The sequence below is a fragment of the Athene cunicularia genome, assembly GCF_003259725.1.
Source record: "Athene cunicularia isolate RWA chromosome 2 unlocalized genomic scaffold, athCun1 chr2_part1, whole genome shotgun sequence".
Lineage (NCBI taxonomy): Eukaryota > Metazoa > Chordata > Aves > Strigiformes > Strigidae > Athene > Athene cunicularia.
The window spans coordinates 89,261,115-89,273,251 of NW_020799095.1; the positions used below are offsets into that span (position 1 = coordinate 89,261,115).

Below are 12,137 nucleotides of genomic sequence, written 5' to 3' on the forward strand. Positions count from 1 at the left end.
AGGGAGCGAGGGAGGGAGGGAGGAGGATAACCCAGACTGGTTCTTGGCATACCTTTGTAGCATTTTTTACAAGATAATAAATCAAGTTCTTCCCCACCCCTGAAGAAAAGCTTTTCAAATGTTTTGTCATCTCTATGTCCAGGTGGTCTTAGGACTACAGCTGTGTCTTCCTTGGTCTTCCAACCCAGTTTCTTGTCCTTTCAGATACTATTGCAGGCCCATCAGGTTGCACAATCCCTTTCTTAATACTATGACACAAAACCATGAGTGACTTTCTCAAATTTACTCAGTGCATAGCTCAGTGCAGCCTGCCTGGCTGTTCAGAGGCTGAGCAAATATAAACCTCACTCCTAGGGAAGGACACTGTTGTCCTGTCCAGACAGAGTGAACAGTGGGCACGCACACTCTGTGTGATGCCCTGGATGTAACATGTCCAGGCCTCGGATAATTCACTGCCTTATGTGCTCCTTTAGGCTGTGATTCTGCAAAGCATGAACTGGAGCAGCAATTGTGTTGTTCTGCAAAAAGTTTCATGGGGTAGAAGGAGATCTATGTAAGATTTGTCATCTCTGAGCACACCCAGTAACTGCAGCTCACGTTCTCACTTGGGATGGGTATTTGAAACCACTACACTGGAAACTGATGATGCCTTGCACTGCAAAACGTCCTTGGCCATACCCACATTCAGTAGTAGCCAGATGATGATAGCAATTTCCAGCTGCTCACAAGTGGTAACACTGCAGAGCCTTTGCTCAGCAGCAGCTGCCACAGTCAGTGATGGAGATGTAAGGTCACAGATGAGGTAAGCAAAAAAAAAAAAAGAGGTATCTTCCACCTAGGTTTGTTAAGCTAAGGTCTACCTTTGCATCACCTTTCCTTATGTGTCTAGATGTGGCTGGTATTTCCCAAAAGCCTTAATATGCTGCTAGTAATAATAGAAAAAATATATCTATAGGTGGATGGATAGGCAGAGAGCATAAGTGGTCATTTACTATATAAATTAATTTGTTTTCACCTCACTTCAGAGCAAATCAGCTCATGAGAACTTACCTCCCCAGACTTGTTATGAGCTTATAGAGAAATCTTTAATAGCACGTCAATGCAGAGGATCCTACACTGAAATCAGGGGAGAAAGTTAATTTGCTTTGATTTATAAACATCAAGTCAAAATAACCAAGAGGGAACTCTGCTTAGAACAAGTGAAACTCTTTAATCTCTCCACTATCTAGGGTAACACAGGACCAGGATATGCCAGACGATGGAAAGTTTGGGAATCTGAGAGTGGGAATGGGCACCCACATGGATCTTTTTAGGGCAGGTGGGGTGCATCCCCTGGGGCACATCCTTGGGGTACAACACGGAGGGTTAGGGCATCAAACACCCAGCAGTGATCCCACAGGGATGTGCCCAAGAGATGTCCCCCTCCTGGGGCCTGCTGTTGGCCCTGAGCAGGTCCCAGGGCATGGCTGCAGGATACTCCATCCCTGCAGTGGTGGCCAGCAAGCCCTGTGGGCTGTGTGGCTGGGCACCCACACCACTGCCCCAGGTGGTTCTCACTGCTGGCCCCCCAGGAGCCGGCACCAGGAACACAGCACACCACTGAACACACACACATACAGTTTTCATTCCCCATTGGCATTCTAACTTGCCCTCGTGTTATTTAAATTGCCTTCTGACGGCACCTTGACGCTTTGAGACACCCCCCAGGAGTTAGACAAGCCTATCAGTTGCCGAATTCAATAGGCTTGTAAAGTACTCTGAAATTATCCTCCTCCATGCCCAGTAGGATAAGTTATTTCTGAAACAATAATCATAGCTGATATTTGAAAAGTGCACTGTGGATTTCGAACTAGTCATTTGTTAAGAAAGCTTATTGCTCAACTTCGTGTCAGCTATTAACCACCACTTCATTGAGCTTTGTGTGGCAGGAACATGGTTATCGGCATAAAAATAGGACTGACTCTTTTTAAAAATTATTTTTAACTGATTTAAACTATGGGATACATCAAGCAAATACCTGAAATACTTACAATCTTTACATAGCTCAAACAGCTTTTAGTCCAGGGGGTTACACTACAGTGTTTTTTTCAAACTAGACAATCTGTTAATGAATATTCTACTTATGAAACACAAGTGGCAATGGGTTTACCAAAACCCAACATTTACTCCCAAAGCCTAAAAGTGAAGTAAAAATACCGCACAAACTGGCTTTCCCAAGATGTGTGCTCAAGGCAAAATTATTTGTATACTACAAATTTTTACACTGAGAATAATACACCTTAGTTTATGATCACTACGTTTCAAAGGTGACCTTTATGTTTACCAAAACCCCCTAATCCAGAAGTTTTTTTAAAAAAATAAATAAATTTAAAAAAAGATCGAACAAGCCATGCCACTTCCAAGCAGCAACCAAGGTTGGGAGACCTGATGTCCATGATCAACCTGCTGGTGGTGCAGACCAGTAGCTGCTCTGATTGCCTTTCCATTCAAAAAAAATTAAAAGGCTGGAAAAAACCTCACATGTAATCGGTATGAGTTGTTCCCCTTGTCCAAGCAAGGATATGAATTGCAGATTCCTGCCATATTTGCTGACTCTGTAATCTGATTTTGAATGTCTGCAGCCCGCATTGGGGCAGCCTAGGCAGGCTGCAGAGCAGAGCCAGGACCGTGGGGCAGATGAGTGGAGCTGCTGATCCCTCTCTGATGGCTTAGGGAGCAAGTTCAATTCTCTGGCTTTTTTAGATTTTGGCTGTGTATTGTTTCGCCTCCAAATGAGGGCTGCGGCACTGTTACAGTGAGATAGAGACATTGGGAAGCTTGTGAGTGGTTCATCAGGAGCTACACACCTAGACAAGAGCATGCTGCAGAAACAGGGAGAAAAGTATTCAGGCAAAAGTACTGTCTATGCAATATTCCAGGATTTATGGAGCCAAGGCAGGATCTTACTAGCCAAACGTGTTGTCCCTGGTATAATTTGTACTGGTTCAATGTCCTAGGAGTCCTAGGATGGCTTCAGGAGGGGGCACCCCAGATGGGACTCCAAGATCTGCTCAAAAGAAAGGAGGTGGACAAAGACAAATAGCAAGAAAAGGCAGTCATCAGGGAAATAAAGAGAGGCAATAGAGGGACTATTAACATTTTTAAAAGCCTTGTAGATATAGCAACCAATTACAGTCATGTAAATATATTAAGCAGATTTTTTTTCAGTAGTATTGGTGGTATGTACAGCCAAGATTCAGGTACCCCTAAAAGGGACTAAATAACTATTCACAGGTAAGAAATTAGAGTTGAGGCAGTTTCTGCAGACATGGCCTGGTCAGGGATCCAGCAACGGGCAAGTGGTGTGAGAGGGCACCTCTCACCTGGCACTGGGGTCGGTGCCAAGCTGGGATGCTGGGGCAGTGAGGGGCTGCACCAGGGCACCGGCCAGGCTGGGGAGGGACAGAAGGCCCCTCGCTGCCTCCGCCACCCTGCGATGAGATTGCTGAGAGGAGGCCAAAGGTAAAAGCTTGTCAGCTCACTGGTCAAAAGACTTGATTTTGTATTCCCTGCCTTTGGGGTCCTACAGATATTTTCTTGGCTCACAGATTGGGGCGTCTTACGACAGGAGAAGGTGCAGAAGTAGGAGAGCAAGAAGGGGAGACTTCCAGGCAGGTGCATGCAGGGAATTACAGCGTTTACATGGAAACACAGGTGCTGCACCAAATGCTATGGCCACTGGCTTCCCTGGGAAGTTTGTTTTTCCTTCCTTCCCTTGTAATCATTAACTGCCCAACTACAGATTGTGACAAGCAGGAAAGCCTAAAAGCCAAACATGCTCTGCTTTCAAATGCCTCAGGCTCACGCTCCATTTATTCAAGTGCTATAAATTACAGGGGGAGTAATAAAAAAACAAACAAACAAACCAACCAACAAACAAAAACCACAACCACCTTTCTGGTCTGGAAAGCAACTGTACAAATAGGACAATACAAATTCGTGCCTCTTGTCTCTATGAGCTGAGCTGGGACATGGGGAGATGGCTTTTCAGCAAGTAAACAGCTGTAGCTGAGCACAATTTCTTCATGTTGTCTTGACTATGTTGCCTGTCTCAAGCAGCAGATCTCTCCCCAGTTTCAAAGGTTTGCAAATTTTTCTCAAGTGTTTACTGCTTGGGCTAAAATTTTGCAGACTTGTTAGCAGGTAGATAAAATTTCCCTTTTGTGAACATTTAAATGTTACATCCTTTCTGGTAGCTGTCTGTACGGGGAGGCCTTTCTTGTAATTCCTCATTTTTCCTGCTTCATGCATCTCCCTGAGTTTTTGAAGGAGAATTTAATCAAGAGGTAATAGCCTAATTGACAGAGAAGCACAATTTCCCCAAAACTGCTGCCTACTTAAGGCAGAAACAGCTCTAGAGATGCTCATATTTAGCATCAGTCAACACCGTAATGAAGAGGATTCCCTGCCACAGTCTGGAAACCATACGTGAACTAGGATCTGCCTCTGATTTTGCTCAGGATTGGGCTGAGGAAGAATGCAGTTGCTGGGGGAGCAAGTGCTTGGCAAGAAAGGGTCCTGCAGCAGAAGTAAACCCCCAGCAATGTCTTCCTGATGCTTATTTAAGGGAAATAATCCGCAACCCTCTGCCAATTTGCATGAAATATGATCTTCATTGGACCATAGTGATGATGGGAGCTAGTCTGGAATGAAGACATGCTTTAACCCCTTTTCAGGTTGCTTCATATGAGTTATAAAGCTCCAGCTGCCTTGGTCCCTCACAGATTGGATGTTGAGTGGTTTCCAAGAGCTGCTTCATGTTCTCACTGTCCAGTGAAGGAAGAAATCCTTACTATGTACCATGAGGAGAAGGCCATGTAATTTTTGTCCTCATAAAAGCACACAGTTTAAAATATTGCTGTGGCTTTGTTCATACATTTCTCAGGGTTAAATAAAAAATTGCTTACTATGGATGCTCTTCCACAGAGTCTTGAGGAGAAAAGCTCCCGTGCTTCAAGTTGCCATAACAAATGAATTTTCTGCTTTCTCCTTTCCATGTCCAGTCTTTGTCTTGCCATTTGTGAAAACTTTTTAGAAGTATTTAGCATCACAAAGGTAATCTGGTTTTTAATATTGTTTATAAAAATGGAAAGGACATGCTCACTTTTTTTTTTTTTTTTTATCTCCACAGCATTTAATTTCTTTGTTGTGGTTGGTTATGATTCTTTGGAAACCTCTCTGTAATCTGCCTTCCTTGTTAACTCCTTCCTTTTATATTGTCACACTCTTCCTCATGCTGTCTAATTAAATTTTTGTTCCTTAAGGGATCTATGTGCCATGTGCATGGCAGCAGCTTGCCTTGATGAAAACAGAACCGAGTCATTTGCTTTTGTGGGGTAAAAAGTGAATGTGTGGAGTACTGTGGAGCCTTTCCTACTTGATGAAAGGGGATGTCTCTTCTAATTCCAGCTGATCAAGTCAGTCTTGTCATAATTTGACTATTTTTTTTCCTTTTTGACATGATTTTTGGAAGCAAGCCACTACACTGATAAGGGTATAAAAAGCAAGAAGAAACCTGAATGTAAGCGACTATTGTAGCCTGTTTCTTGAAAAAAAAAAAAAAAAAGAGGTTTATCTGAGGTTTTTCTGAAAATGCTGGCTTGAGCATGTTTCTCATAATAACGTTTCAGCCAAATTTGATAGAAGGGCAAAGAATCCCAGAGATATCAAGTTCCTACAAGACCTATGAAAATAAATTATGTCTGCCAAGCAGGCTAGTTGGTAAACAAACTCAACAACTGTTACCATGCCAAAAGCCACAGAGCACAGACAGGAGGCCAGCAAAGACCAGATGAGACCTCAGTAATGTACACTTTGACCTTAGAAGAAGAATCTTTTCTTGGCCAAAAATTTCTTCTTTAGATCCCATAGCATTAAAAAAATGAATGATGTGAATGACTTCATTTCACCCATGCAGTTGTACACTGAATTGCCTGTATTAGCATCGGATTTCACCCTGCAGCTCCTGGGCCAACTTTCTCATTTGGGCCAGTCTTGCTTACTTAACTGCAGTGTTATCACTTGAGAATTTGGCCCTGTATTTTGGTTAGGATTTACTGTAATCCTGCATGTTACAATAGATGAGTTCTTATCCTGTCATTCCATGTTGTTTTTTCATTCTTTTTTTTAGCTTTCATAAGCACATATGTGGGAAATATTTTTTCACATGGAAGACACCATCATCCAACAAAGGCTATTACAGCCTTCCTTGTGCCATCAAAGTTTTGTGGTTAGGCTTTGGACAGGTTCTTTGTTCTGCCCTTTCCGCTAGACTGAAAGTTTTTTGACATTGCCTTCAGGCAATGAAAACACATTGTTTCTTCTCTTGTCTGTTTTTTCCCATTGGCATGTTGAGTTTGCATTTAGAGGTACTTCCAGGCACTTGCAGTGCCCTGCCTTAATGTGCAGGAATAGAAATAGGAACTGGTCAGGCTAATCAAAGCTGACAAAAGCCACACCTAAAGAAATAGCTGTATTTGGCAATAATAAGAATCATAGAATGGTTGGGTTGGAAGGGACCTTAAAGATCATCCAGTTCCACCCCCCCTGCCATGGGCAGGGACACCTTCCACTAGACCAGGTTGCTCAAAGCCCCGTCCAGCCTGGCCTTGAACACTGCCAGGGAGGGGGCAGCCACAACCTCTGGGCAACCTGTGCCAGTGTCTCATCACCCTCACAGTGAAGAAGTTCTTCCTATATCTAAATAATCACGATCCACTCAGGGTTTAGATTTCTGAATTAGTCTGGAGGAAGATGTAAGATAAACGCTTTCCGCTAGGGGTCTTCTTGCTGTTGACTTGCCAGTCACCGGACATCTGGTACGTGTTCTTGGGTCTCTTGGGGTGGTAAAACTTAGAGGAAGTCTGCTTTGGATGACTTTGAGGCTGGCTGATATTTTGGCCATTAAAGTTAGTTTAAATGACTACCTGCTGCATTCCTGACCATACTAAGTTAAACACATAATTTAGATAGACAATACATTGTGCAAGGCAAGGATGGAGTGCAAGAGTAGCTGGAGGCTTCACATCTTCTTTGAAAGTAGAAACCTTTTATGGCTGTTCAGGGTGATCTCCTGAAGATTAACTTCATTCCCTTCCAGTCATAACTATCCAGGTGTTTCAAGGGCAGGGGGATTATAACAACGCTAATACCCGTCTTGCCTGATAAAATTTACACCAGAAATTTTCACACATGTTCTCTTACACACTTACCATTAGGGAAGGGTGACTGACTTTTATCTGAAAGTCTTCTGTCTAATTTTTGTATAATTTAAGCAAAGTGAAATACCTTTCTGTGAAAGACCTGCAAGCATAATGGCAATGTGCATTTCCCTCTGTATTTGCCCAGAAATCACTGGTTTTATGGAAACTTCCAGTACTCCAAACCCAAAATTTATAGCCATTCACTTATAAAACTGTTCTTGTCTAATTATTACGAGAATATACATAGAGCTTCAGTAGAACTATAGCAAAGAGGAAGATCCTAAATGATGTCTATGCAGAAAGAAAGATGTACAGTAATGTAAGAGAGAAAGCTAGGGACTCTAGTTCCTGTTGCAGTAAAATTGCTTCTTCAGTGCTGAAAGAAACTGTCCTTTTCACTAAGTTTCCACCTCAGTATAAAAAATTTTAGAAAATGCATGGAAATGTGTCCATGGTGTAGAAGAAAGAGGTTTATGAGTGAGCAGAAGAGAGCACAGGCAGCTCACAGCAGCCATGAAGCAGCAGGTTGGAAGCTGGAGGCTCAAATGGATAGAGAGAAGTCACAGGAGTAATAACGACAGCCCGTGGATAATGCCAGCAGTTCCCAAACCTGTGCTGGTGTGTGGCTGAATTATCCTCGATTCTGTCTTGTATCTCCCAAACAAACAAACCAAACCACAGAAGCCCCTCCGTCTGATGGAGAATTTATATGAACTTCAGTGTCATAAATCATTGAAGCCTTATGGATATGAAGCATACACCTGGAAATCAAAGGCATTTTCTTAGGAATAGAATAGAATAGAATAGAATAGAATAGAATAGAATAGAATAGAATAGAATAGAATAGACTAGAATAGAATAGAATAGAATAGAATAGAATAGAATAGAATAGAATAGAATAGAATAGAATAGAGAATAGAATAGAATAGAATAGAATAATTTCAGTTGGAAGGGACCTATAACGATTATCTAGTCCAACTAACTGACAACTTCAGGGCTGACGAAAAGTTAAAGCATATTATTAAGGGCATTGTCCAAATGCCTCCAGCAATTGCCCATTGCTGGACAAAGAGAGACAGAAAACAGAATCTGGGATTTGGGTTTGTTGCAACATTTTCCCTTCACTCCCATCCCCCCCCTCAAAAAAAAAAAATCTTCATGGTTCAATAAAAGATGATGAATTAGTCTCTGTCGCTGGATGGTATTTCAAGTTTCCTTCCTTGCCCAGAGCTGTCAGGAAGAGCTGTGCCTCTCAGCTTCCCAACAGGCTCCCTTTTGCATTGTTTTCCCAGCTGCTCCCATCCCCTGGCATTTAGTGTCAGCTGGGGCTGCTGCAGAGTAGCTGGGAAGAAAAACAGAGCTGAAGGACTACAGTGGTCATTAGGAAAAATAACAGCTTAGAGAGTGCAGGCTGAAAAAATATAATTATGAAGCCATTCACTATTCAAGCAGAGACAACTTCCAGCACTGATAACATTATTTATCACTTATATAGCACTTCAGACAGTCACTAATTAATCCTTGCGACACATCTGGAAGTTATGCTAGTGTATTACTGTCTCCGTTTTTATTGTGCAAGTAAACAGAGACATTAAGGGCCCAGGGAAGAAGTAAAGGTCAAAACAAGCACGAAAGCAGAGAGATGCTCAGTCCCAGCTCATTGCTTGTATCACAACAGACACTTTCTTTCTGTAGGATCATGAAAACCAGTGCAAAGATCCTTTACCCCTCCCATTATAAGTAAGAGCCTGTAAAACATAAATCACATGAAAAGGAGAAAAATGGCTCAAAGTTGTTAGACAAACTCGTTGTAGAAACCTTTGTTTGTTCCAGTGCTACAGGTGATCCCCATCCCTAGGGGAGCAGGGCAGGGGACCTCTCTCAGCCTCCCAGGACAAAGCTCCCCTTGGGGTTTCTGCCACCGAGGCAAGCTGCTCTGCCTGCCGCCCACTGGACAGGAAACCATTGTGTGCTTATACAACCATGAGAAGCGAAACTGGACTGATGGCAAAGGGCAACAAGACCACATGTCATCTTATCACTCAGGGTAATACTACTTGAGTGGAAATACTGCCCAAAATAGGCAAGAAAACCACAGGAAAAAAAACCCACTTGATAGCCTGTTTGATCACCCTGGCAGTTAGTGAGCACTGTCTTCCAGAATTAGCCTATTTCTTTTGTTTAATATGGAGAGAAGGAGTTGTTTCTTTCTTCATTCAATTTATGTTAAGCTTTTTCTTTTAGTGGCAAAACCTAGACAGCAGAAGCAAAGGAGATGCAAGCTAGATGAGGGTGCTGGTTTAAGCTTGGAGTCATCCAAAGAGTTACTTCTGGCAATCAGTGAAACTGTTCTTGATTTCTTGAAGCAGAATAGTTCATTGCTAGAACACACTCATTGTGCATGTTCTGTGTGCTGATACCCAACACAGTAGAACAGAGTTCACATCGATATCAGCAAGACCACAAAAAGTGCTGTAACACACTGGGTTTGCAACCCAGCTGGTGTGATAGTCTCCAAAAATCTCATGTGAGGGATGTGCAAGGGCAGCTATGGGCCAGAGTGGGGCTGGAAGTTTCCTCTTGCCCTCTCATCATTAGGAAGCTGCCTGCAGCATGACATCCCCGACTAAACTTTGGTTTTATCACCAGCCACAGCTCGCTCTAGAGAGCTTCACGTGGAGATCCCTTGCCTAAGTGACCTGCCGCAGCACTGAGCCTTGTGGACTCATTTTAAGCCTCGTCTTCAACATCTCACATTTGCTGTCACTGGGTTCACTTGACCATGCTTTGCACTGGTGTTTCAATACCCCAAGACTAGCAGTTCCCAATTTCATCTTTTGTTCCTGGGTAAACGAACATGAGCTCTTCAATTTCTCTTCAAATCCATTTTTCTGTGCCCCTAATGATTCTTAGTGCTTGTTGTTGAATCTTTTTTGATTTCCTTTAAAAGTCTTTGTACGTGCCTATCTGTTCCTCTAACAATCCATGCTCTAGAAAGACATTTCTACAGAAGCTGCCAATATTTCTATCCAGATTTACTCGCAAATTAAACAAAAACACGCTTGAAAAAATATTCACAGCTTCTGTTTTTTTACTGTAGCCCCAGAGATCCAAGAATCCTAATTAGCTTGTAAGTATAATTCTGATTTTACACTTGATATTCGTGAACGTATGCCTTTTATCAGCTACCTTTTCCCTTTTAATTAATTATTTTTTGCTTAAAGGAATGGTTTCATCTCTGGTTGTCGGCATACCCTCCCCTTCCATTTGGAAGATGTTTACCCCTTTTCTCTTCCTAGCTGGGCACATGCTGCATAGCAAAACTATTAAGCTCATTATCAGAATATATTATTTACGTACTTCTGAGCAGCTGACCTCAGTGGCAGGATTTCTCGTTCACTGATGATGACAGTCAAAGGCAACATATGATGTGGAGGTGAGGAAACCAGACCCTGTAAATTGTCATGCAACTTCTGGTAAGAATGAGATGCAGAGAGCGAGAGAGGGGAAACGCTGCCAGAGATAGGAAGGGAAACCAGGAGAGAAACCAAGAAACACTTGAGAGCCAGGTCTTGACCTTATAAGCAACAGAATGGACTTCTGCTTGGCTTCTAGTCATTTTTGGCAATGAAGACATACGTCTTCTTCCTAAGCACCATTTGATATTAATGACAATATATTTGTTAAAAATTGACCTCGGAGAGAAACCTATCATATTAACAAAACTAATCAGCACTCGCTTGAATAAATCATCAACCTTGTCCTCCCCCTCATCCTGCCAGACTGTGCGCCAGTGCTTTTTCATTTGTTTCTGTTCAGTGGCAGTAAATGAGTTTCCCTCTGTGCTTCCAACCAGCCTCTTCAGCTGGTGCCAAGTGTGGTCTCACCATGACAGCGGCTGTTGGACTGAAAACAACTGATCAGACTTCTCAGGTGATTGAACTTGTTGTCATGCCTGCTTAAATGCCACCCTGTTGCCAAGAGAAAGGCTCTTTACCTGGGGCATTGGGAGGGAAGCTGGCAGTCGGAGAATAACAAATACAAATCATCCCTCAGCATAACGACCTTTTTGCTTGGACTTGATGCATAACTAACACGGCGCGGTACTTACTTCTGGTCCCAGATTCTCCAGGAGATGATGAAAAAAGTTGTCGAGTTCCTTCCCTTCTATGTAACCGTTGTCTAAAGAAAAGTCAAGTATATTAATGGTCAGGCGGCACTGTCTGAGCTCTGGGAACCATGTCCTGGGCTGCGAGTAGGAAGCCCAAGGCTGCATGGTGGGGGTCTTGGCTGGGGGCCCTGCCTGCCCACTCGGGGGGGTTTCCTATTCAATTTGATCAGTTCACGTCGATGAGGGTTCTGGGCACGGCGTTGTAGAGCTCCCTTAGAAGTTCTCCTTACAGCAAACTTTTCAGGAAAAAAAACCCCACAAAATGTGACCACAAGTGGCAACATGAGAAGGGATGGGGAGGTGTTGAAAAGGCCAAAACATTGGAGTGAAAAGGGGGGTTTTTAGGCTTGATATTAGGTCATGTGGAGGAGGAAGAGGGGGGCTCTGAAACACCTACAGGACCCCGGTGGGTGAAGCTTGGACATGCTGGCAGGCACCCACTCGTGCAGGCACCCGTCTGCACGTGAAAAAGCCCGGGCACCCCAACTGCCCCCACTTGGGCACCCAGACGGGCACCCACCTGGACGGTGGCACCCACCCGCGTGGGCAATCCCTACGTGGCACCCACCCAGACGGGTACCCAGCACCCACGCACACCGCTCCCACCCGCGTGGGCACCCTCTAAGCGACACCCACCCGGGCGGACACCCACCCGCCCGTGCCCCCGTCCCCGCTCCCCGCTCCCCGCGTCCCCACTTGCCGTCGGCGTCGAAGTGCCGCCAGGC

General features: G+C 43.7%; 1 protein-coding gene across 1 annotated transcript in view; it reads right to left on the minus strand.

Moving 5' to 3' along the window:
- SCGN (secretagogin, EF-hand calcium binding protein) overlaps positions 1-12,134 on the minus strand; it is a gene marked incomplete at its 5' end in the record, with an annotated part of 29,294 nt that extends 17,160 nt beyond the window's left edge. Inside the window, 2 exons of the mRNA XM_026841412.1 lie at positions 11,353-11,423; positions 12,113-12,134. Coding sequence (XP_026697213.1) covers positions 11,353-11,423; positions 12,113-12,134 — 93 coding nt within the window. The remainder of the gene's footprint in view (positions 1-11,352; positions 11,424-12,112) is intronic.
- Between the last annotated feature and the right edge of the window lie 3 nt (positions 12,135-12,137).